Source organism: Chiloscyllium plagiosum, unplaced genomic scaffold (genome assembly GCF_037043375.1).
Source record: "Chiloscyllium plagiosum isolate Xiang-an unplaced genomic scaffold, Cpla_swu_hap1 HiC_scaffold_30, whole genome shotgun sequence".
NCBI lineage: Eukaryota > Metazoa > Chordata > Chondrichthyes > Orectolobiformes > Hemiscylliidae > Chiloscyllium > Chiloscyllium plagiosum.
Genome location: NW_028270168.1, coordinates 41,763,261 through 41,789,711, shown reverse-complemented (window position 1 = coordinate 41,789,711; position 26,451 = coordinate 41,763,261). Strand labels below are relative to the sequence as shown.

The window sequence follows — 26,451 nt, the reverse complement described above, 5'->3', positions numbered from 1 at the left end:
GCATAAAATGGTGGTCCATATAAGCCTTGCTTTATTATTGTTCCACTCTCAATGGCAAGCAGGCAGTAGACTTTAATAGATTTCAATGTGCTCTTGCGGCTATGCTGCTGATAATCCCTAGGCAACACCATGTTTTCTTATGCTCAATGAAGAATATTGCTTTATTTGATTATCGTTGTACTTTTACATTCCTTCTCTAATATCAATATAAAATGGGGAAGGAGGGAGCTGTTCAGATGGGATGGGCTCAACCTGAGTCATGCTGGGACCAGAGTCCTGGTGAATTGCATAACTTGGACTGTGGATAGGACTTTAAACTAAGTAGCAGGCTGGGAGTGGAGGGGGTAGATTAAGTTGAATGGAAGATTAGGGAAAAAGTTAAAAGGGTGAGGACTCAGGGGTTATTAAAGTTTCCAGAACAAGTCGTAGAGTCATAAGAGGTCTGGCACAGAACCAAATCCTTCGGTCCAACTCATGCATGCTGACCAGATATCCTAAATTAATCCAGTCCCATTTGTCAGCATTCGGCCCATATCCTGATTCATATACCTATCCAGATGCCTTTTAAATGTTATAATTGTACCAGCCTCCACTACTTCCTCTGGCAGCTCATTCCATACATGCACCACCCACTGCCTGAGGGTACCTGAGAAAGCAATAAGTGGGGAAAAGATGAAATATAAGAATAAGTTAGCTACTAATAGAAAAGAAGTTTCCAAGAAGCTTTTTTTTCCAGATATCTCAAAGAGAAGAGAGAGGTAAAAGTATCTTTTGGACCACTGGAAAATGAGACTGCAGAGGTAGTAATGGTGAACAAAGAAATGGAGGAGGAAGTGGGCGGCACGGTGGCACAGTGGTTAGCACTGCTGCCTCACAGCGCCAGAGACCCGGGTTCAGTTCCCGCCTCAGGCGACTGACTGTGTGGAGTTTGCACATTCTCCCCGTGTCTGCGTGGGTTTCCTCCGGGTGCTCCGGTTTCCTCCCACAGTCCAAAGATGTGCAGGTCAGGTGAATTGGCCATGCTAAATTTTCCGTAGTGTTAGGTAAGGGGTAAACGTAGGAGTATGGGTGGGTTGCGCTTCATCGGGTCGGTGGGAACTGGTTGGGCCGAAGGGCCTGTTTCCACACTGTAATCTAATCTAATCTAATCTAATCTAATCTAAAAACTGAATAGGAACTTTGTAACAGTTTTCACAGGGGATGACCACAGCAGTTGTCTAGAATTTCAGGAGAGTCTGGGGACAGTGGTGAAAGTAGAGGCCATCACTAAAGGGAGGACATCACATGGACCAGATGGACTAACCCCCCAGAGGTCTGCAAGAGATAACTGAGGAAATTGGACAGCTATTGATGGCGATCTGCCAGGAACCACTCGAGTCAGAGCCTGTGTCAGAAGACTAGAAAATGATTAATCTGTTTAAGAGAGGAGCGAGGCAGAAGCCTGGAATCTTTAGGTTGGTTGCCTGACTTCAAAGGTTGGTAAGAGTTTAGATTTCATTAATAAGGATGATATTGAGGAGGAGTTTGAATTGTGTGGTAAAATAGATTGAGAAGTTGGCAACCCTGTGCGTATTCAATGGAGAAAGTGAGGACTACAGATGCTGGAGACCAGAGTTGAAAAGTCTGGTGCTGGAAAAGCGCAGCAGGTCAGTCAGTATCCGAGGAGCAGGAAAATCAACGTTTCGGGCATAAGCCATTCTTCAGTATTCAATGGAGGTTAGAAGGATGAGGGAGATCCACTTGAAACTCACAGAATACTGAGAAGCCTGAACTGAGTGGATGTGACAAAGATGTTTCCCTTAGTAGAAAAGACTAGGAACCAAGTGCACAGCCTCAGAGTGAAAGGATGACCCTTTAAAACTGAGATGAAGAGGAATTCCTTCAGCCAGAGATCGGTTAATCTGTGGAACATATTGTCACAGCCAGCTGTGGAGACTAAGTCATTGAGTGTATTTAAGACAAAGATAAATAAGTTCTTAATTGGTAAGCGTATCAAAAGTTATGGGAAGAAGGCAGGAGAATGGGGTTGAGAAACCCATCAGCCATGACTGAATGGTAGAACAGACCCTTTGGGCCTCATGGGCTAATTCTGCTTCTATATCTTATGGTCCTATTGTCTTATGAAGATAGTTGGAATATGTTAATATTGTGTGCTGTAAATGTCTGACATTTTCCAATTGATAATTAAGTAATGCTTGCATTCAAAATAAAATAGAAAATTAATTACCAGCGTGGTAAAAATATAGTGGTAATATTCGGTCATCATCCCCATACTCATCGCCTGAAAAGAAGAGAAAAGGCTGTTATAGATTTTGCGATGTTTTTTAATTGTGCCAGGTCATTCCAGCTTCACTGATCCCTGTTATCCTATTCCTTCTCCTCTCCTGAAAGTGGTGAGTCATGCTGATGAACAGATCTATAGGCCAAGTGGCCGTTTCGTACGAATGCACAGATGGAATGCACATACACCATTGGATTATGACAGGAAATGCAAAATAAGAGTCATACTGGACTCAATACATTAACTCTGTTTCTCTCTCCACAGATGCTGTCAAACCTGCTGAGTTTCTCCAGCATCCCCCGTGCTTGTTTTTTTCCTATTTCAAATACAATTCTTTTTAAATGATGTTCAAGTCTTTGCCTCAATGACTACTTGTGCTAAAACTTTCCACCCTGGGGTTTCCCATGTAGTTGTATTGGTTTTGACTTAAGCACCAGTGGGAGTTTTGACTGACTAGGGCTGTCTGAAGGTCTTCAAAAAAATCTCTAACAAATAAGTGCATTGATAGCTGCAAAGATAGAAATAGGCACATTTAAACATTTTTTGGTTGTTCAAAATTTTATGAAGAAACCAACTCTGCATCATCAAAGAAAATAAATAAATAGCCCTGCATAGTTATTTTAAAATCATTTTCACTTATTCCGAACCCAGATTGCTTGCAGGTAGTGCCTGATTAAAGTGTTTGATCTTTATTACAATTTCAATCCAATTCTATAAATCAAACTGCACCACGCATTACCATTTTGAAGCATATTTTTAAAGCAAATTTTAAAACAAAAAATGATTAATTGGATTTTTAAACATCATCTGCTCAGGCTAGTTCATGGAAGACTTTACATAAATATGAATTGAGCAGAATTGGCTCACTCCTCAGAGCTAGTGAAAGTCTGGGTGCAGTTTGCACCTGGATTGCTGCCTGTACCGAAAGCAACCACCAGCAGAGTGAAAAATTGCAGAACATCAAAAAGAATAATCTTAATTCTGAACATGTCTTGCCTTATCCATGGATATAATAATCTGCTGAAATGTTTTCACAGCAATGACTGATTACTGGGTGAAAGTATTGTGGGGGTACAAAATTATTTAAATTATATTATTTTTCATCACAGCAAATCCATTTAAAACTATCAGACTAAAATTATGCAATAAAAGTTTATTTAGATTTTCTAAGTTGGTGCTGCTGTAATAGAGAATGCCTGAATTTCCTCTCCAGTGGTTTCACGGTCAGACTGCACTTTGATAAACTAACCCTTGTTGCTTCAGTCATTGACCTTAATAGCAGTGTGCTGCAGTAGTTGATACATTCTGTTGGTTCAGCTGGTAAACTAAGTGCCAAGAGTGGAAAACGTGTAGAAAGGACTGGGTTGAAAAGGCTGTGAGCACATACGCTGTTATGAAAGACCAACAGAGCGCAAACAAAGTATTAAACATCACAAAAAATGTGAATCCACTGCTGTTTTTGTTGACTTAGATCTTTAGTATTCAGCATATTGCACCCTGTCAGTATTTTAAAGTGAACAATGGCACAAAGCTGCAGCGACAACGAATGGAACTCACTTGTTTCAGGATCTGAGCAGCCATTGTGTAGCTGCAGTCAAAAATAATGCGGAACTCTCTTCCTCGCTTCATCTCCTTCAAGAGAGGCCTGGCATCGGTTGAGTCAATGGGAAGTTGACGAATCTTTAGCCGGATATTGTACCTGGAGGGAGCTGTTATCAGCTCCTGCAGCCGTATGAGACCTTCAATGATAAAGCAGAAAAGCTATTTCTGATGTGCAGTATGTCCTGCAAAGCTAACCATACAATTTTGTGCTGTCCTCCCATCTCTCCCTTCAAATTTATCTTCTCATTTTCTGGCAATGTTGTCAACTTAAGCATGAGAATCCAAAAGAACAAACCAATGATAAAATTAATTATATTGCATTAAATTGCACATTTTTCTTTAAAATATGCTTTTATTTTATAACATTCTCTATAACCTTAGTATTTATAAAAGCCAAGTTATTTGTTTGAAGCTTAGAATGAAAGATCTTGATGCTTAAATGACTGGTGTTTTTTCAGGTTATTCCATTGTACTAGCAAATGCTGCATGCTACAACTGGTAATGGTGCATCAAGTACATTGCGTGCTTCCACATGGAAATTCCAAAATCCTCAGTCTGGCTGCAGCACATGGTTGGCAAAGACAGATCATGAAGAAGAGATCCTCTAGACCATGTGGCCATTGGTGTAACTCTTCAAACTTATGAGGAAAGCCCATTTCAATCATACAATCACATTTCCTATTAGTAGCTTATAAAACATATAACTTGTCTGACATAGCTATTTAAACACAGGGAAGGACTGTGAACTCAAGGACATATCTGTTAAATTGAGCCTGCATAGTTGTTGAGGGAACCAACAAGAGGGAAAAACATACTCATGCCTGTTCTCACTAGTGTAACATCAGCAGAAGTATCTCTGCATTGCAGTTTTGATAGGACTGACCATTTCACAGTCCTAATGGAAACAAGTTCTTGCCTTCTCAATGGGAATATGCACCATTGTTTTGTGTGACATTATCGCCAAGTGAATGGAATAGATTTCAAATAATCTCCAGCAACTCAAAACTGGGCATTTATGAGGTACTGTGGTTATCAACAGCTGCCGAATGTTATTCAACCACAATCTGTAACTTCATTGCCCAGCATATAAGAACTCTGCCACTGCCATCAAGGCAAGGGATCAATTCTGTACAATGAAGAGTGTAGGAGTGCATGGAAGGAACAGCAAAATGCAGCTGAAAGGTGAGGTGTCAACCTGGTGAAGCTATATAACAGGGTTACATGTATGCCAAAGATCACAAGCAGCAAGTGATAGAGCCAAGCAATTCCACAAACAGCAGATAAAATCTAAGCACTACTTCACTGCCACACCCCATTGTGAATGATGATGGACAATTGAACAACTTTGTGGAAGAGGAAGCCTCAAAGAATCTTCAATAATGGGTGATTCAAACACTTTGGTGAAAGGTCAAGGCTGAAGAATTTGCAATCACCTTCAGTCAGAAATTCCCAATTAATCTTGGTCTATTCTGAAGACCACAGCATCATAGATGCTAGCCTTCACCAGCCTTTGATTCAGTTGACATGATATCAAGAAAAAACTAATAGGACTGGCCATTGCAAAGGCTTTGGGCCCTGACAAAATTTCAGCAACAATGTTGAAGACTTGTGCTCCAGAACGTGTTCATGATCCTTGTCAAATTATTTCAGTACTGTCATAACATTGGCATTGACCCAAGAAATTAGTCAGGTATGTCTTGTATACAAACAGTAGAATAATACTACTCTGGCCATTAACTACCTCATCAGCACACTTTCAATGATCAACAAAATATATAGAATATGTCATTAGCAGTGCTACTCAACAATACTAAATTAGTCAACAATACTGAAGCTCATTTTGGGTTCTGTCAGGTCCACTCAGCTTCTGACCTCATTACAATCTAGGTACAGACATGGAGAAAAGAGCTGAACTCAAGATGGTAGTAAGATCACAGTGCTTGACATCAAGGCACCTTAAGTAAAGCTAGATTTGATGCGAATTAGGGAGAAAACACTCCACTGGTTAGAGTCATACCTAGTTCAAAGAAGATTTTGGTGAAAATCAATCATCTCAGTCCCAGGATATTACTTCAGGAATTTCCCAGGGTACTTTCTGAGGCCCTATCATCTTCAGCTGCCTCATCGATGACCTTACTTCCAACATAAGGTCAGATATGTGGATGTTCACTAATGATTGCACACTGTTCAGTACAATTCATGATTCCTCATTTACTCGTGCTGCTCAAGACCTGGACAACATTTTTGTTTAGCTGTAAGTGGCAAGTAACATTCATGTCACATAAGTGGCAGACATGTGCCAAAGCTAACAAAAGAGAATCGGATCATTGTCCTTAATATTGAATGCCATGACCATCACTGAATACCACACTATTAACAATGTAGGTATCATTGACCAGAAGCATAACTAGATAGCCTTATAAACTCTGTACGAATCATAAGCAGAAATTTTGCAGTGAGTAATTCACTTCCTGCCTCCTCAAATCCTGTTCACCATCTGTATGGCACTGATGAAATATTCTCCACTTGCCTGTATGAGTTTAACTCCAAATAAAAACTCAAGAAGGTCAACACCATCCAACCCAAAGCAGTCTACTTGATTGGTACTCCATCTAACATCTTCAACATTCACTCCCTTGACTACGAATGCACATTGACTCCAGTGTGTATGATCTACAAGAGATACTGCAACAACTCACCAAGATGTCTTAGGAAGCCTTACTTTTTCACTCTTTTGGGTCAAAATCTAGGAACTCCATTTCAAACAGCACTGTGAGTGTACATGGACCATATGAACATTGAGGTTGAAGTAGAAAGCTCACTATTACCTTCTCAATGGCAATTAGGAATGGATAATAAATATTAACCAGGCCATTTGGCATTCACTTTCCATGAATTAATCATTTAATAAAATTCCCTTAAGCATTTATTTCAACCAACTCTGTGAATGATAAAGATTCATGGTCACAATCTACAAATTCTCAAAAAATTACCATTAGCCAAATTGACAGTGGGTGATTTGGAATAATAATGAGGGTATTGAGTTCAGACAGCAAAAAGCTATAATTGGGGACTGGGAGTGGTTTGAGCTGACAGAAAGGTTACAAATTTATGTCCTCACAAATTCTGCCGACCATGAGGTCCGATCATTGGCTACTTCCTTCACTGTAGAGGCTTTTCTCTCACACTAGTATTCTGTATTCTGAGTTTGTTACATCCTTTCCTCTGCCTAATCTAAATGTGACTTATTTTCTGATCCTCTGGAGTTTTAGTAACTCTTATACAGTTCTTCTGATCCTATCTACTTGAGTCTCAGTAGCATGTCTGTGACTGTTGATGTCAGAATTACATCATCATTTCCATCGTCATCTGAACAATTCAGGCCTTCTTAATATACTACCGGGTGAGTGAGAAGAGAGATGAAGGAAGGAGTCAAAGGTGAAGAGAGAGGACTGCATAAAGGCTGTTATTTGAAGATTATTTTCTTTGAAGTAAAATGCTAACTAAAATCAAGTGAGGATTTGAACATTCACTTCATTTAATAGCTTCTTAAAGGATTTATCTTTTGTAGGATAAAAAACATAAACATTCTTCAAATTCACATGTATGATACCTTGCTGTGTTTTGCTTCAGATTAGATGGGATTGCCCCTCCTGCTGAGAATGCAGAACGAAAATGAGAAATGCTTGCTGATATTGGAATGAAGATGAAGAAAGTCTTTAGAAAAATTCTGACACATCTCAATACAGCGGTGTGCCAAAAGGATCAGGCCCACTGTTTTTCCTCATTTATATAAATGGTTTAGATGTGAACATAGGAGGTATAGTTAGTAAGTTTGCAGATGACACATAAATTGGAGGTGTAGTGGACAGCGAAAAATGTTGCCTTAGAATACAACAGGATCTTGATCAGATGGGCCAATGGGCTGAGGAGTGACAGTTGGAGTTTAATTTAGATAAATGTGAGGTGCTCCATTTTGGAAAGGCAAATCGCGGCAGGGCTTATACACTTAATGGTAAGATCCTAGGGAGTGTTGCTGCTAAGAAACGGAGCTTGGAATGCAGTTTCATAGTTCCTTGAAAGTGGAGCCAGAGGTAGATAGGATAGTGAAGAAGGCTTTTGGTGTGCTTTCCTTTATTGCTCAGTGGATTGAATATAGGATTTGAGAGATCATGTTGTGGCTATACAGAACATTGGTTAGGCCACTTTTGGAATACTGTGTGTAATTCTGGTCTCCCTGCTACAGAAAGGATGTTGTGAAATTTGAAAGGGTTCAGAAAAGATCTACAAGGATGTTGCCAGGATTGGAGGATTTGAGCTTTTGGGAGAGGCTGAATAGACTGGGGCAATGTTCTCTGGAGCATCAGAGGCTGAGGGGTGAACTTATAGATGTTTATAAAATCATGAGGGGCATGGAAAGGGCAAATAGGCAAAATAGTTTTCCCAGGATGGGGCAATTCACCATAGGCATAGGTTTAAGGTGAGAGGAGTAAGATTGAAAAGGGACCTAAGGGGCAACTTTTTCATGTAGAGGGTGGTGTGTGTGTGGAATGAGCTGACAGAGGAAATGGTGAAGGCTGGTACAATTACAACATTTAAAAGGCATCTGGATGGGTATATGACTCGGAAGGATATGGACCAAACGCTGGCAAATGTGATTAGATTTATTTAGGATATCTGGTCGGCATGGACCAGTGGACTGAAGGGCCTGTTTCCGTGCTGTACATCTCTATGACTATGACTCAGTCGCCAAAAGCTGTGTACTCAGCAACTTGAAAGATTGCATTTTATTCTGTTTTGCCTATTTCATAGTGTTTATTATTCTATTGCCTTTGCAACAACTATTGATTTACCCATTGGCTTTCCACTCTATATAGCACTGTAGAGTGGGAGCTAGGGAGTAAAATTAGTGCAACCATGATATGCTAGGACACAAAACACCCTGAGAATAAGTAGAATATGGAAGTATAACCCACTGGGTTTCAAAAACTGATAATTAGTGTTACTTTTATATCATAGAATGAACAATCAAACCAATTACATTCTGGAATGTTCTATTTACTTTTGATTCTCACAATGCCCACTTACTCAAAATAAGAGTTCGAGTCATAGTTATAGAGTCCTGCAGCACAGAGACAGGCCCTTCGGTTCAAACTGGTCCATGCCAACCAAAATGTCCATCCACGCTAAGTCCGTTTCCCTGCATTTGGCCCATAGTGTTCTAAACCTTTCCTGTCCATGTATCTGTCCAAATGTCTTTTAAACCGTGTAAATGCACCCACCTCAACCACTTCCGCGGGCAGTTCATTCCATATGCAGAGATCCTCTGTGGAAAAAGTTGCCCCTTAGATTCCCTTTTATTCTTTGCCTTCTAACCTAAAGCTGATGCCCTCTAGTCTTTGATTCCCAAACCCTGGTAAAAGACAGGGTGCATTCACTCAATCCATGCTTCTCATGATCTTACGCACATCTATAAGGTCCCCTGTCAGTCTCCTATGCTGTAAAGAAAAAAGTCCAAGCTTGTCCAAACTCTCCCTATAACTTAGATCTTTGAGTCCTGGCAACATTCTTGTAAAGTTTTTCTGCACTCTTTCCAGTTTAATAACATCCTTCTGAGAGCAAGGTGATCAAAACTGAACACAATACTCCAAGTAGGAGAAAGTGAGGACTGCAGATGCTGGTCATTACAGCCGATAAGTGTGTTGCTGGAAAAGCGCAATCGGTCAAGCAACATCTGGGGAGCAGGAGAATTGATGCTCTGGTCATAAGCCCTTCATCATTCCTAATAAAGAGCTTCTGCTCAAAACGTCAATTCTCCTGTTCCATGGATGCTGCCTGACTGGCTGTGCTTTTCCAGCACCACACTTTTTGACCACAATGTTCCAAGTGTGGCCTCACTAACATCCTGTCCAACTGCAACATAACTTCACATCGTCTATGTTCAATGCCCTGTCCGATGAATTGGAGATGCCGGTGTTGGACTGGGGTGTACAAAATTAAAAATCACTCAACACCAGGTTATAGTCCAACAGGTTTAATTGGAAGCACTAGCTTTCCCAGTGCTGCTCCTTCATCAGGTGGTTGTGAAGGAGCAGTGCCAAAAGCTTTCTTCACTGCCTTGTTGTCCAAAGCATTTCACTTAAATGAAAAGCTTTAAATGGGTATATTAAGGTCATTGCCAAGCAAGTGCTGCTTGATAGCACTGTTGGTGACACCTTTCAACACTTTACTGAAACACATGATGCAAACACTCCTGTCAGTGAGGTGGATGAAGGGACACAGTGTTCGTTTTGCAACTCGATTCTATTAACAAAATATTCCTCATTAAAAATACCATGTCAGCATTTTCCAAATTTCCAAAATGTTTACCACCTAACCCTTCCAATCTGAGGAAGGATATTACCCTCTATGATCCACGTGTTCTTCCATAAAGGTGGGTCTCGCAGGTCAGGGCAGATCTTCTCCTTGATTGCCGCACAGTCTTCTGCCACAAGTCTTGTTGTGAGTCTTTGCTGTGATGCTACACTGAAAGTCTTGACTGAGGGGTTGGCTTCCAGGTGTGTGTTCTCTGCCCTCAACCCAGACCTTCCTGAATGTGCTGTGGCCTTTGGCCAATGGGGTCATGAGGGGTTTCAAACCATCCTATAGGGTCAGGACAACACTCTTCACTGTTGCCATGCACGGAGGTGTAAAGTGCATGTCCTCAGGCATGCCAGGTGCCAGAAGGTCTGATCGATACTTCTTCAATTCACAGTCCTCAAGTTGGTTGTAACTGGTTCCCCTTGAACCTTTATTTTACCTTGGTTTCCACTGTTCCCTGCAGACAATAACCACTGCCTGCTGTTTAATTTGGCCAATTATCGTTATGCCCGATTTCTCAGGCTATGGGTCAATTTGCAATGTCCAAATTTGGACATGTGATCACTTGACTCGAGGCAATAGTTAATAAGGGTGGATTTAACTGCTTTATGTGCACAGGGCATACTTACATAGGTTCACACATTGTTATACAGATGCCAATGTTGCAGCTGTACAGCTTATCAAGGATTGAAGCAAGCAGTCCACAGTCTTTGCAGTATTCAGTGCCTTAACTATTTCACAATATCATGCAGAGTGAATCATATTGGCAGAAGACTGATTCTGTGATGCCAAAGTCCTGTGGAGGAGACCAAAATGGATCATCCACTCAACATTTCTGATTGAAAATGTCTGCAAGTGATTCAGCTTTCCATTTTGCACTGATACGTTGGACTCCCCATCACTGAGGATGGAGACATTTCTAGTGCCTCCTTGTTCAGTGAGTTGATTAATTGTCCACCAACATTCACGGCTGGATGTGAGAGGACCGTGGAGCTTCAATCAGTTCTTAAATTGTGGAATTGCTAAGCTCTGCCTATTATTTTCTGCAAATGCTGCTTGGCACACAAGTGTGCTATACTTCACCAGGGAAACACTTTGTTTTTAAATACATCTTGGCATGCCCTTCTCAACTCTTCATTGAACCACAATTGATCCCACAGCTTGATATTAATGGCAGAGTGGGATAGTTGCCAAGCCACGAGTTTGAAGATTGTGCTTGAGAGCAGTTCTGCTGCTGATGCTATTGATGCCCACAGCATCTCATGGTGCCCAGTCCTGAGTTGCTGAACTTGTTCAAAATCTATTCCATTTAACCTGGTGATCGTGGCACACAACATGATGGAGTATGAAGATGGGACTTCAGTTTCACAAGGTCAGTGCAGTGGTCACTCCTTCAAATACTCTCACAGACGCAAGTATCAGCTGCACACTGAATAGAAGGAATAAGATATATTTTTATAACAAGTGTATTATTTTTTCTCTTGTTGATTCTTTCATCACCTGTTGTGTCTGTTGCTTATCTCCAATTGTCCTTGAGCAAAGGGATATCTAATTCCAATGTTTCATTAGTATGGTCTTTTGTATATCAATATGTGCCATTAACCACTTTATGGGTAACTACAGCTGACAAGTAAGAATGACAACACTTTTTGTTTGTGGCTGGGAATAGTATATATTGGAGTAATGCCTGTGTAAGGACAAAAGAGGCTTGACATAACAGTCTAAGAAAAGTGTTGAGAAACAATTAATGAAGTCCTTTGAAATATAGGTTTTGCTATTGTCACTGTCGTGGCATTAGTGCCGAATCTTATAGATAACTCTATAAACATAAAAGGAATACATTTATCTTGTTCCTTTAATGTGAAAAATGTGTCTGCGTAATGGCATTACTTGGAGCCAAGAAGCTGACAAGGTATGAGTTAAGAGAAATAGCCACAAGCCTCATAAAAGATTCATTTTGAGGAGACGTTGAAATTAAGTCATAAGGTGAAAAAGTTTGCAGTTAAAATGTTCCAGAAAGCACTACAAGTGTAGCTGTGGGCTGTTGGGAAAGGAAGCAGGACATTGGTGAGGGAAGTTTCACAGGCAGGATGCAAGGTGGCAAGAGGATGAAAGACTATGGGGGGGTGGGAACGCAGGAATACAGAGTCAAGGTTAAAAGCAGATTGTGATCTTTTTGAATGGCAGAGTAGGCTCGATGGTCAGACTGGCCGACTTGTGTGTCGTGTTTATAAGGCTGTAAGGGTAAAAGAGGGTCATGTGATTGATATACATAGATTTATGAAGTCATTTAAAATACCACCTGATACAACTGTTCAGAAAATTGGAGCCAATAGGATTGAAGAGGTAATAGTAACTTAGATACATAACTGGCTCAGGCATAGGAGCAGAGATTGATGGAAATGGTTGTTTTAGAGACTAAGAGTCACTTTTGAGACCGTTGTTCTTTTAATTACAAGTTAAAAACCTGAACTTGAGTGCACAGGGCATAATTTCAAAGCTTATAGATGACACTAAAATGTAGTAATCAATGAGCAGGATAATAAGACTCTGGAACGGAATAGACAAACTGGTGAACTAGGCAGTCACATGGCAGATGCCACTTAAAGTATAGTTCTCGCTGGGAAGATTGATGGGAGATTATAGAAACAAAATGGGATAATTTCAAAGAAAATATTGGAATAAAGAGATCTGGGGATGTACAGAGGCAAAGTTTTTGAAAATGGCCTGGCAACTTGAGACGGCTGTTTTAAAAAAGGAATCCAGAATTTTGGCTTTGTAAAGAGAGGCATGGCAAAAGCAAGAAAGTGATTCTGACCGTTTATGAAACACTGCTTGGGCCATCGCTGGCATAATGTGCCTCATTCTGAGTACCAGAGTTTTGGAGAGATATCAAGGCTGTAGAGAGGCTGAAGACAGATTTAGTAGAATAGAACCAGTGTTGTGGGATTCTAGCTACTCAAAAAGATTACAGAAACGGGCTTTTGTTCTCTTTGACTCGAGAGCTTAAGGAGAGATTTAATAGAGATCTCCAGACTCATAGTGGGAGTTGATTAGGTAAATAATAATAAAAGCAGGAGTGTTGATAACTGGAAAACTTATCTTAAAGGCTGAAGATCTAAAAAAGGAAAAATAAACATGCAGTTAGTTGTAAAGACCTGGAATCCCATGCCTCGGAGGATGGTGGAAGCACATTCAACAATTGCAGATGGAAAATGTTCAGGACCACAGGGAAAGAGTTGCAGAGAGGGACTCACTTGACTGTCTATCAATGGGCTGGCACAGATATGACTCATCAAATGATCACCTTCTCTTGACATTTTATTCTTATTCCAAGGCCCCTATCCATCTCATGTATTCATCCTTCCAACTACTAATAAATACAGCTCTGAACTTACCAGTGCTATCATCATAAACCACAGTTGCTGTCCTCCATTTCAGAAACTGCACAAGGTCCAAAATTGCATGGCTGAGAGAGGCGTAGTCAGGATAAAAGTTAGTATAGAAGGAGTCTCTGTTGTCCATAGGATGGTGTTTCCATCGAATTTGGATGTGTGGGACTTCCAGCGCATTGCAGATAGATTGGACAGCATTGGATGAAGAGCTATGAGAAGGTCCAAATATTGCAACCACTCCTAATGAAAGCTGATCACAGGCTGGATAAAAAAAAAGTATCAGAATTTGTTGAAATGGTATCATGAATTAAACTTTTAAAAGCACGGTACAAATGTTTCTTATTAGGACCTGACCAGTCATGACAACTTAGGAAAGAAAATAATAGTTCAAGGAAAGATAAGTTAGCATGGATTTTTATTATAGCTACTTTAATGCATATATAAAGTCAAGTTTCTCTCACCATTTCCTAAAGCTGCTGACTCATGTTCTAAATAAATATGCTTCATGAATGCAGCATGACAGTGTGTGTTGGCAAGCTGAGCTTGGCCTTATCTTCATCTGATTTTGTAAATGGATTGTGAAGATCAATTCAGGCCAATGTTTCTAGAGAGCTCATAAACCACCATCCCTGCAAAATTGCCCCATTCACAGATTAACTTGAGTCTAAAATAGAATTGAATCCAGATTCTGGTCATATCTTAAGATCACCCAGCCTCAAGTCAGGTTTGCAATTGTCCATTAATCCAGATGCAGAATTGTTAGACTGGTTGGATGAGTTTGCTTTTGCATTTTGGTGCTTTAAGCTAATGAAAATAGTTTTATTGCTTTGTTGGGGGACTTCATTTAAATTACATGGGAATCCTTTCCTCATTATATTTCACATCATGACGATGGCTGAATCTATCTCCAATGAGATATTTCCTTCCTCTCAAAAAGCTGTTCTATGGTAACACACACAGGAATGAGAAGGTTGCACATCCTGCATTTTCACAATTCTTTAATTCTGCTCTCAAACTCAATTATAGATTACCTTTTTGGCCGAGTGATATTAACACAGTCTCATTTCCTCTATTTTATTCTACAGTGGTTACCCCACATTGCAGTTGAAAGCAATTCAAGAATGACTCCCCTCTTCCTTTTCTTGAGACAAGACCTGGGGCTGGAGTCTTTCTTTCTGGACTCAGGAACCCAATATCAGGAGAACTTCCAGGTCTCAACTTGTCACTGTGTTAGAAGTAGAGCTCAAAGTGATTTATTTCTGTGCCAAGTCAATTAAAGGCCAGAAGTTGAAACTTCTATAAAATTAACGAAAGCAGGCAGGCTCCAGAGGCTGCCTGGCCAATCAGAGTCTCTCAAGTAATGTTGGCAGCCGTCATTATCTAAGATGGGAGCTGTCAATATATGTAAGAGAGAGAGTGTGTATGTCAAGATGCTTTCTGAATGCTTGTTAGAAATATAAAAGTAGCAGACACAATGACCAGGGTATTCTCATTAGGTGGAAACATGGTAGCATGTACCTGCAAAGTGACCATCATGGAATGGATCAGGTGGAGGGCATGAAGGTGGGGGTGGGAGAGGAGGCAGGTGGAGGATAGGTGGTGAGGAGGTGGCTAAATGCTCCAATGGAGCACCAGGCCCTAATCGTCATTGGAAAGTTGCCTCTTCCCATTGATGAGAAGCTGTCTGCTGGTTGGAAGTCTAATAGCACCCTTAATTACTTTTGATAACTACTCAGCACTTGCAGATCTGTTGCATTTTTGTTCCCATAACCCGGCTTTTTGGAAAATGTTGTGGAGGTGGATGTGTGCAGGCAAACAGTCAAAATGCCTCTGTTCCAACCACCACTGGAATTTGAAAATTCAGTCTCTGTATTGTCCTTTTACTGAGACATCTCTGTCACAGTACATTAAGGTTTTCATGTGCTTTCATGGGTTGAAAGTCATTTTTAGTGTTGTAATTGGCTGTGAGTGGGAATGGTAACTATGGCATGTCATTGGTCCACAGTCACATTCACCTCGAAGAATAACCTAACCTTTTAGCCAAAATGTTATGAATAGTTAACAATGGGATTATTTTTTCTTGGCAGCATACATTGTATACAATGTCATAAAGACTCTGAAGTAAAAAGCTTAAATACAAGTGACATCTGAAATTAAGGAAGGAAAATAAATTAGTCAGGAGCATTCTTGATAGTTCTCATCTAAACGTCATTCTTGCGAAGATTTCAATTCAAGGAGTGAACCATCAGAACTTTCCCCTCCAGCTCAACATCCTGCTGATATACAGGCAAACGTGAACTCAACAGAATGCTAAAATGCAATCAAATCAAGAAAGCGCAATAAGTAACGCCCTTTGGACCAGGGACTTACCTTTTCTGGATGCTTCAAAGCTATCGTAGATATTTATTCTTTGAATATCGTACGTCAGGGTGGTATTTGGAAGCAGTGTTCTGTTCCTGTTGATGTTATTAACAGCAAACTTGAAGGCCAGCTCTTCCGCTCCCACTGTGCCACCTTCCACTAATTCAAAGATCCCTCCTGTGACAGAAAAACAGAATATGTTTCAACACAGTCTGTACCTTTCATAGAATTGTTGGGAAGTGGAGGAGAATAGATTTCCTCTGATCAACAAACAGCAGGAATATTTCATCTGGCCATTATTTTGAGTGAGTAGTAAACCTATTGTTTTGTAAGGAAAAGTAAACAAGGTCATCTTTTCACCATTTGACTACTGACAAGGAATGACTAATAAAACACTCTGCCTTCATATTTTGCTCTGTGAATCAGCTCACTTTTCACTTTGGAATCAAACAGGATCCAGACCTGAGACAGGAAGTCTTCCTTTTTTTCCTTTCTGACTGATGCAGAATCTAAAGACAATTCACTATTGGGTGCTCCCATTTGACATTGCAATCCAATTTTTACAAAGCATAAGGAAGGCCTGTGCAAGAAAAAAATCACAAGGCTATAGTTCAAGGTGTTCCATTGGGATTGGATTCAGACATGTATTCGGGCTTTTGAAGAGAGAACTTTATTTCACTATCGTCAGTGCTCTACCTAATGTAGGTGGACATACTTGGGACTGGAATACCTTTTTTAGCTAAGCATCTTAAATATTACAAAAGGCAGCTGGGAGGAGATAAATTAATAATTGGCCACGAGCTAAGTTAACAGTAGAACACGGTCAAGAAATTGGTATCTTTTGATACTAATGTTTTGTTTGTAACATTGATATCGCTGGCCTCATCAAACATAGTCATTGCAAAGTAAAGGGTTAAACCTCAGTCATTCGATAGTCTATTCTCTCTACCAACCTGCAAAGTGTTTGCTACATTTTCAGTTTATGTCTTTGCAAGATCAGTGGTTTTGATTACTTTAAGCTCACGGTTGTTCACAGTCATTTGGTCCAATGTTGCGCCATTGTTGCCAGGGTCAGGGGTGAGAATGTGTGTCATGCCAGAGAGGTGAGGGGCTAAGATAAATGCCAAACATGACCTCAACACACTTCCAACCAATCAACACCAGGATTTAATCAAGTTGAGTTAGAGGTATGGGAGTAGGACCATTCAGTTCACAGGAGAATATCAATACAACATTTGAAAGAGGCGGTGAGCCTCCATTTGAATTATATTCTTATTTCTAAGAACTTATAGGCTGTGATTCATGGGCATCAGAAAACCCAAACAATGACAAGAAGCACAATGCCGAAACTCATCAGGTTAGTGCTGTTACACACTTCCCTGGCACCTTCACCTCTCCTCACCAGCTCAAATCATCAACCAAATCCATTTGTCTGGGGGCTCCTCAAATTAGACACCCCATCTAAATGCTACAGATTCTAATCTCTTCCTTAGTTCCTTTCCATCCCAACAGGCAACATCAATTAGAGTCATAAAAGCATAGAGATGTACAGCACGAAAACAGACCCTTCAGTCCAATTTGTCCATGTCGACCAGATATCCTAAATTAATCTAGCCCCATTTGCCAGCACTTGGCCCATATCCCTCAAACCCTTCCTATTCATAAACCCATCCAGATGTCTTTTAAATGTTGTTATTGTACCAGTCTCCACTACTTCCTCTGGCTGCTCATTCCATACACACACTATCTTTTGCATGAAAAGAATCCCCCTTAGGTCCCCTTTAAATCTTTCCCCTCTCAAACTAAACCTATGGCCTCTAGTTCTGGACACCCCTTGACTTCAGGGAAAAGACCTTGTTTATTTACCTTATCCATGCCCAGGGGAAGATATCTCAAAAATGTTTAAATAGGTACAGCCTTTTAAACTCAGCAAGTTGTGTGTGAAATTGAGTTTCCTATCTACATATGCTCACCCTTTCTGACTTCCTGCCTCAGTGTTATCGCCAAGAACACAGCATCTCACTTCGCAGAAGAACACCATTCAATGGTCAATTTGTGTTGGGTCTTTGAGAAGAGCAAACCAGTCAAGCCCACTTCTTTGCTCTTTCTTCAAAGCTCTGAAATGTTTTGTTTCTGTATCCCTAATACTCTTTTGAAAATAACTGGTCCCTTTTTCCAGCTCTTTGCCAGCACATCAGCAAGATCCTGCATGTCACTCACATGCCATGTGAAAGAGACTTCCAGCAAGATGCTTCCTTATGGAAGTTCAGGAAACCTTTGGAACAGAACCAAAAAAAATTAGAAGCCTTTGGTTTCACAGCAAGTCCCAGCAAGGGATCTTTGAACAACACTGGACCACAGAGAATCCTTTCCCAAAACCATGTTTCCCATTACTTAAGAGACTCAGTATGGTTAAGGAATTATGGATATCAAGCAGTTGATGCAGTTAGAGAGAGAAGATCACCCGTGTTGATGTAGAATGATGGAGAAGGCTTAAAGGGTTGATGGGCTTTCTTTTGCTCCTGTTTTTTTTTGCCACATACTCTACCATGCTCTGAGTATGCCATGCAAATGAAATGGAGAACAGGTGATAATGTATTAACCCTGAGTACAATTTTAGGAACTTACAAATAAACTTGACTGAACAACATATTTAGAAAATAACACTGCATATCACTGTCAGGCACTGGAAGGTTTACATTGTGTGAATAGCCTTTTATTAACTGTCCTTTTATGAAAACCACTAAGTATTCTGCATGTAAGCACTGTTGCTAATTTTGGCTTGTATGATAATCAATCAAGCTGCTGTCACCAATTAAAAATATCATAACTCATCACAACAAGCAATTTCTCATTAAGAATGGAGTAATAGAAAACACTACAAAACAGACTGATGAACAGAATGAATAATATAATAGGCAAACGGTCTCTGAGGAGAACAAAGCATGTTTATAAAAATTGGATCTTTCTTTGATTTGGAGATTAAGCCATTTCACTAATTTCTGAGTGTGTGTGTGTGTGTGGGTGTGTGTATGCATGTGTCTGATGGGGTGTGTGTTTGGAGGAGGGGAGTTTGGGAACTATTGCTGCACAGCCATGCTGCAGTGCGGTTGTGGTGTGTGTGTGTGACGATCATGAGTTCATTGGCAAGGTCTGCGGGCATGTGTGTGGCCGCTGACCATGAAGCTTGCCTGAGATGCTGTTACCCAGCATCTGAGCTGGAGGTCCAGAGGTGCAAGCAATGAGTTGGTGTCTCCAGGTCCTCGCTCAGACTTGCATATTGGTATTTCTCAGCATTCCATTTCCATGTGGTGGGTAAAAGTGTAGAAAGTCACATATTAATGAGTTGCCAGTAATGAGACTGACACAAGCAATAATCCCTCTTAATAGACATTTTACCACTGCTTAACAAGAATCACATTGCAATGTCCAGAATTCTGCTAGAAAAAGTAATTAATTGTTGCTGATATCAACAAAGGCCTTATTGGACTCCTTACAAGATTCTCCCAGATTTTTCACCACAGCCCATGGTGTTCAGACCTATATAAAATTCTAACCATAGTGTCTCTCCCATCTTCTGAAAATTCCAATGCAATTTTTGATTTACAAATATTGTCATCAAATAGGCAATTGCTGTTAAATGAAATATCTGATGACAGATCTTATTAATTCCGGAATAAGGAATGTAAGAAAGGATGGAGCATAACAGGTCAGCAAGTGAAGCTTTTCTGTCCACAGAAAGCAATTCTTGAAATCAGTTCATCACATTTATAGGAGAAAGTGAGGTCTGCAGATGCTGGAGATCAGAGCTGAAAATGTATTGCTGGAAAAGCGCAGCAGGTCAGGCAGCATCCAGGGAACAGGAGAATCGACGTTTCGGGCATAAGCCCTTCTTCAGGAATGAGGAAAGTTTGTCCAGCAGGCTAAGATAAAAGGTAGGGAGGAGGGACTTGGGGGAGGGGCGTCGGAAATGCGATAGGTGGAAAGAGGTCAAGGTGAGGGTGATAGGTCAGACTGGGGTGGGGGCGGAGAGGTCAGGAAGAAGATTGCAGGTTAGGAAGGCGGTGCTGAGTTCTCCTAAGTCCCTCCTTTTATCTTAGCCTGCTGGACAAACTTTCCTCATTCCTGAAGAAGGGCTTATGCCCGAAACGTCAATTCTCCTGTTCCCTGGATGCTGCCTGACCTGCTGCGCTTTTCCAGCAACACATTTTCAGCATCACATTTATAGGCCAATATGCCAAATAATGTCAATATTTTCTGTGTTTGAAATATTAGTTGATGGTTGTTTTGTTTGAGATTGGATATTTTATCTGAGAAATTACAGCGACCAGTTCTGCATGGATTACATTCCTGCTGCTCTGTGAATAGCTATTTACAATTTAGAAGAATTCGTAGATCTCAGATAAGAGAAGTGAGGACAGGCTCAAAGACTAATGAAGTCAAAGTGCTGAAATCATGCAATTCAAGCTGATTTTTCAAAAAATTTGTAAATATGCAAATATTTAAATAAGCTCAATAGATCCACTAGTATTTTGTAATGTTTACATTAACACTAATTGATCCAAGATGTAATTAAATATAAACAACAAAATTGAACTATAGCACTGACATAATGCTCCATTTTTCTGCAAATCAATTCAAACAAATCCTTATGTGTTGAGACTACCTGAAAATCTGAACACACGGTCTGCTGAGAGTCAGTCATCTTACGCTCCCCATAGCCACAGTCTGTCGAGCTTTTCATGCTTAATGTCACTCGATGAATGAAAGACTAAGGTCAGAATTGGAGTGGCGTGATCTATGGTGAGATGTATGCTAGAATCAGGTGAGATGTTGGACAAGACTCATCTTGACGTTGAAGTCATCTTGCTGCATCTTGCTTGCTGTTCACAAGTGGTGTGGTGAGATTCACACTCGGTAGCAGTATGTTCAGTCATTATTGCTTATTAAAAGACTTCTTAAAAGCTCAACTCACCACAGGTTGCAGTCTTGCCAAACTCAGAGCACAGTTAACCTTGTTGTTTTCCTCATTCACAATCAGTGGGCATAACTTCCCTGCCTTGAATTCTCCCTTGGCCCCCAAAGCCTGATTAGAATGTTTTTGTTAGCATTATCTTCTGTTTTCCTTTCAGATTTTGATGACACTAACATCTAGCATCCACAAGGTTCAATAATTGAAGCCTGCTTTTTATTGTTATGATAAAAATCCCTCTTTGACCTTTACAGTTAAAATTTACTCGAAAACAGTAACAAGGTGTTCACATGGAAACAACATTGTCCTGAAACATGTTACTTTGGCAACAAAGAAGGTAGCATCTCTACTCCCCGACCAATGTGCAGCATTGACTGTCTCTATGTTACACCTTGGCAGAAGTGGGTACTGCAAATGGTGGAGATTAGAGTCAAGATTAGAGTCATGTTGGAAAAGCACAACTGGTCAGGCAGCAGCCGAGGAGCAGGAAAATCGATGTTTCGGGCAAAGGCCCTTCATCAGGAATCTATGTTACACCTCCTGGTCACCACCACTCACAGAGTCATAGAGTCATAGAGTCATAGTGGAAACAGACCCTTCGGCCCAACTCGTCCATGCCAATTAGATATCCCAACCCAACCCAATCTAGTCCCACCTGTCAGCACCCGGCCCATATCCCTTCAAATCCTTCCTATTCATATACCCATCCAGATGCCTTTTAAATGTTGCAGTTGTATTAGCATCCATTACTTTCTCTGGCAGCTCATTCCATACATGTACTACCCTCTGTGTGAAAAAGTTGCCCCTTAGGTCTCTTTTATATCTTTCCTCTCTTACCCTAAACCTATGTCTTCTCGTTCTGGATTCTCCGACTCCAGGAAAGAGACTTTGTCTATTCATCCTAACCATGCCCCTCATAATTTTATAAACTTCTATAAGTTCACCCCTCAGCCTCCGATGCTCCAGTGAAAACAGCCCCAGCCTGTTCAGCCTCTCCCTGTAGCTCAAATCCTTCAACCCTGGCAACATCCTTGTAAATCTTTTCTGAACCCATTCAGGTTTCATAACATCCTTCCGATAGGAAGGAGACCAGAATTGCATGCAATATTCCAACAGTGGCCTAACCAAAGATCTGTAAAGCTGCAACATGGCCTCCCAACTCCTGTACTCAATACTCTGACCAATAAAGGAAAGCATACTAAATGCTTTCTTCACTATCCTATCTACCTGCACTCCAAGGTCTCTTTGTTCAGAAACACTCCCTAGGACCTTAGCATTAAGTGTATTAGTCCTGCTAAGATTTGCTTTCCCAAAATGCAGCACCTCGCATTTATCTAAATTAAACTCCACCTATCACCTCTCAGCCCATTGGCCCATCTGATCAAGATCCCATTGTAATCTGAGATAACTTTCTTCTCTGTCCACTACACCTCCAATTTTGGTGTCATCTGCAAGCTTACTAACTGTACCTTTTATGCTCACATTCAAATCATTTATATAAATGACGAAATGTCATGGACCTGGCACTGATCCTTGTGGCACTCCACTGGTCACAGGCCTCCCGTCTGAAAAACAACCCTCCACCACCACACTCTGTCTTCCACCTTTGAGCCAGTTCTGTATCTAAATGGCTAGTTCTCCCTGTTTTCCATAAGATCTCATCTTGCTAACCAGTCTCCCATGGGAAACCTTATTGAACGCCTTACTGACATCCATATAGACCACATTCACCACTCTGCCCTCATCAATTCTCTTTGTTACTTCTTCAAAAACCTCAATCAAGTTTGTGAGAAATGATTTCCCACGCACAAAGCCATGTTGCCTTTCCAAATACATGAAAACCCTGTCCCTCAGGACTCGCTCCAACAGTTTTCCCACCATCGATGTCAGCCTCACTGGTCTATAGTTCCCTTGCTTGTCCTTACCACCCTTCTTAAACAGCGGCTCCACATTAGCCAACCTCCTGTCTTCTGGCACCTTACCTGTAACTATCGATGATACAAATATCTCAACAATCACTTCTCTAGCATCCCACATAGTTCTGGGGTACACCTGATCAGGTCTTGTGGACTTATCCACTTTTATGTGTTTCAAGGCACCCAGCCCTTCCTCCTCTGAAATGTGGACATTTTTCAAAATGTCACCATCTATTTCCCTCCATTCTATGTCTTCCATGTCCTTTTCCACAGTAAACACTGACGCAAATATTCATTTACTATCTCCCCATCTCCTGCGGCTCCACATAAAGGCAGCCTTGCTGATCTTTGAGGGGCCCTTAATCTTTTCCTAGTTACCCTTTTGTCCTTAATGTGTTTGTAAAATCCCTCTAGATTCTCCTTAACTATATTTGCCACAGCTAATTCATGTACCCTTTTTGCCCTCCTGATTGCCCTATTAAGTATACACCTACTGCCTTTATATTCTTCTCAGGATTCATTCGATCTACCTTGTCTGGAACTGACATATGCTTCCTTCTTTTTCTTAATCAAACCCTCAATTTCTTTAGTCATCCAGCATTCCCCAAACCTACCAGCCTTTCCTTTCATCCTAACAGGAATATACTGTCTCTGATCTCTCGTTATCTCATTTAGAACATAGAACACAGATCAGCCCACGATGTTGTGCCAACCATTGATCCGCATGTATGCGCCCTCAAATTTCTGTGACCATATGCATGTCCAGCAGTTTCTTAAATGTCCCCAATGACCTTGCTTCCACAACTACTGCTGGCAACGCATTCCATGCTCTCACAACTATCTGCGTAAAGAACCCGCCTCTGACATCCCCTCTATACTTTCCTCCAACCAGCTTAAAACTATGACCCCTCGTGCTAGCCATTTCTGCCCTGGGAAATAGTCTCTGGCTATCGACTCTATCTATGCCTCTCATTATCTTGTATAGCTCAATTTGGTCCCCTCTCCTCCTCCATTTCTCCAATGAAAAAAGTCCGAGCTCAGTCAACCTCTCTTCATAAGACAAGCCCTCCAGTCCAGGCAGCATCCTGGTAAACCTCCTCTGAACCCTCTCCAAAGCATCCACATCTTTCCTATAATAGGGTGACCAGAACTGGACGCAGTATTCCAAGTGTGGTCTAACCAAAGTTTTATAGAGCTGCAACAAGATCTCACGGCTCTTAAACTCAATCCCCCTGTTAATGAAAGCCAAAACACCATATGCTTTCTTAACAACCCTGTCAACTTGGGTGGCCATTTTAAGGGATCTATATACCTGCACACCAAGATCCCTCTGTTCCTCCACGCTGCCAAGAATCCTATCCTTAATCCTGTACTCAGCTTTCAAAATTCGACCTTCCAAAATGCATCACCTCGCATTTATCCAGGTTGAACTTCATCTGCCACCTCTCAGCTCATCTCTGCATCTTGTCAATGTCCCACTGCAGCCTACAACTGCCCTCTATACTGTCAACGACACCTCCAACCTTTGTGTCATCTGCAAACTTGCTGACCCATCCTTCAATCCCCTCATCCAAGTCATTAATAACAATTACAAACAGTAGGGGTCAAAGGACAGAGATCTGTGGAACACCACTCACCACTGACTTCCAGGCAGAATATTTTCCTTCTACTACCATTCGCTGTCTTCTGTTGGCCAGCCAATTCTGTATCCAGACAGCTAGGTTCCCCTGTATCCCATTCCTCCTGACCTTCTGAATGAGCCTACCATGGGGAACCTTATCAAATGCCTTGCTGAAGTCCATATACACCACATCCACAGCTCGACCCTCATCAACTTTTCTAGTCACATCTTCAAAGAACTCTGAAGGCTTCCCATGTTCCAGCCATCCCTTTACCTGTGAACACCTTCCCCCAATCAGCTTTTGAAAATTCTCACCTAATACTGTCAAAATTAACTTTCCTCCGATTTAGAACTTCAACTTTAGATCTGGTCTATCCTTTACCATTACTATTTTAAAACTAATAGAATTATGGTTGTTGGCCCCAAAGTGCTCCCTCACTGACACTTCAGTCACCTACCCTTCCTTATTTCCCAAGAGTAGGTCAGGTTTTGCACCTGCTTGAGTAGGTACATCCACATACTGAATCAGAAAGTTTTCCTGTACACAGTTAATAAATTCTTCTCAATCTAAACCTTTAACACTATGGCAGTCCCAGTCTATGTTTGGAAAGTTAAAATCCCCTATCCATAACCACCCTATTATTCTTACAGATAGCTGAGATCGACTTACAAATTTGTTTCTCAATTTCCCTCTGACTATTAGGGGGTCCATAATACAATCCCAATAAGGTGATCATCCCTTTCTTTTTTCTCAGTTCCACCCAAATATCTTCCCTGGATGTATTTCTGGGAATATCGTCCCTCAGTACAGCTGTAATGCTACTCCTTAACAAAAAGGCCATTTTACCTCCCCCCCCCACCCCCTTTCTGTCCTTCCTGTAGCATTTGTATCCTGAAACATTAAACCGCCAGTCCTGTCCATTCCTGAGCCATGTTGCTGTAATTGCTATAATATCCCAGTCCCATATTCCTAACCATGCCCTGAGTTCATCTGCCTTCTTTGTTAGGCCTCTTGCATCGAAATAAGTATAGTTCATTTGATCAGTCCTAACTTGTTCTCTGCTTTTGTTTGTTCCTGCCTGCCCTGACTGCTTGACTCGCTTCTGTTTTCAACTGTATCAGTTTCAGATTGATCTCTTTCCTCACTATCTCCCTGGGTCTCACCCCCCCCACCACCTTAATAATATAAATCTTCCTGAGCAGCTCGAGCAAATCTCCCTGCCTGTATATTAGTCCACTTGCAATCCATCATTCTTGTACAGGTCACTTCTACCCCTGAAGAGATTCCAATGATCCAAAAATGTGAATCCTTTTCCCAAACACCAGCTCCTCAGCCACATATTCATCTGCCCTATTCGTACCCTCACTAGCTCATAGCACCGGAAGTGATCCAGATATTATTACTCTTGAGGATTTTTTAAAAAATTCCTGCCTAACTTTCTATATTCTCCCTTCAGAATCTTATCCTTTTCCCTTCCTGTGTCGTTGGTTCCAATGTGTATCTTCCCTCCTGCCATAATGCTCTAAGTTCCCCTGCTCCACAGGAGGGAGCCTGCTTCATAGTGGAGCCCACTGACCCAAAGGGTTTGGTCAGGAACCCTGAGGGAACATTGGTGTATGAATAGGCGACATCAACTGAGGACCTTCCTGCTGGAGGAGGTTGATCTTCCTTAGCTGGAGCTCTTATTGCTTGGAGAGGGACAGGCACAGGCAAGGTGGAGGTGGATGGCTCAGCCTGGCTCCCCTGAGTGGAGATTGTGGAGGAGCCTGCTATGTGGCCTGTCCTCCACCTGAGTGCCTTGTGGCAACTTCCTACCCCCCCACCAACCTCCTTCGCCCCTCTCGTGAGGACAAGCACCTGAATCCAAGGCTCCACATGCCAGTCTTGCTCTACTCTCGCTCCTGACAATCAATGCAAGGGCCACTGAAATGCAGGTGTTGGT

General features: G+C 41.3%; 1 protein-coding gene across 2 annotated transcripts in view; it reads right to left on the bottom strand.

The window, feature by feature from the left end:
* The window catches only part of LOC122563391 (glutamate receptor ionotropic, kainate 3), a 503,868-nt gene that overhangs the window by 306,167 nt on the left and 171,250 nt on the right, over nucleotides 1-26,451 (bottom strand). The window contains exons 2-5 of one of the 2 annotated variants that reach the window (XM_043717129.2): nucleotides 16,009-16,176; nucleotides 13,642-13,899; nucleotides 3,839-4,020; nucleotides 2,228-2,281 (exon numbers count right to left, since the gene is read on the bottom strand). In XM_043717129.2, the coding sequence (XP_043573064.2) occupies nucleotides 2,228-2,281; nucleotides 3,839-4,020; nucleotides 13,642-13,899; nucleotides 16,009-16,176 (662 nt within the window). Of the gene's footprint in view, nucleotides 1-2,227; nucleotides 2,282-3,838; nucleotides 4,043-13,641; nucleotides 13,900-16,008; nucleotides 16,177-26,451 lie in introns of those variants that run through there. The other variant, XM_087976904.1, reaches the window with a different exon arrangement.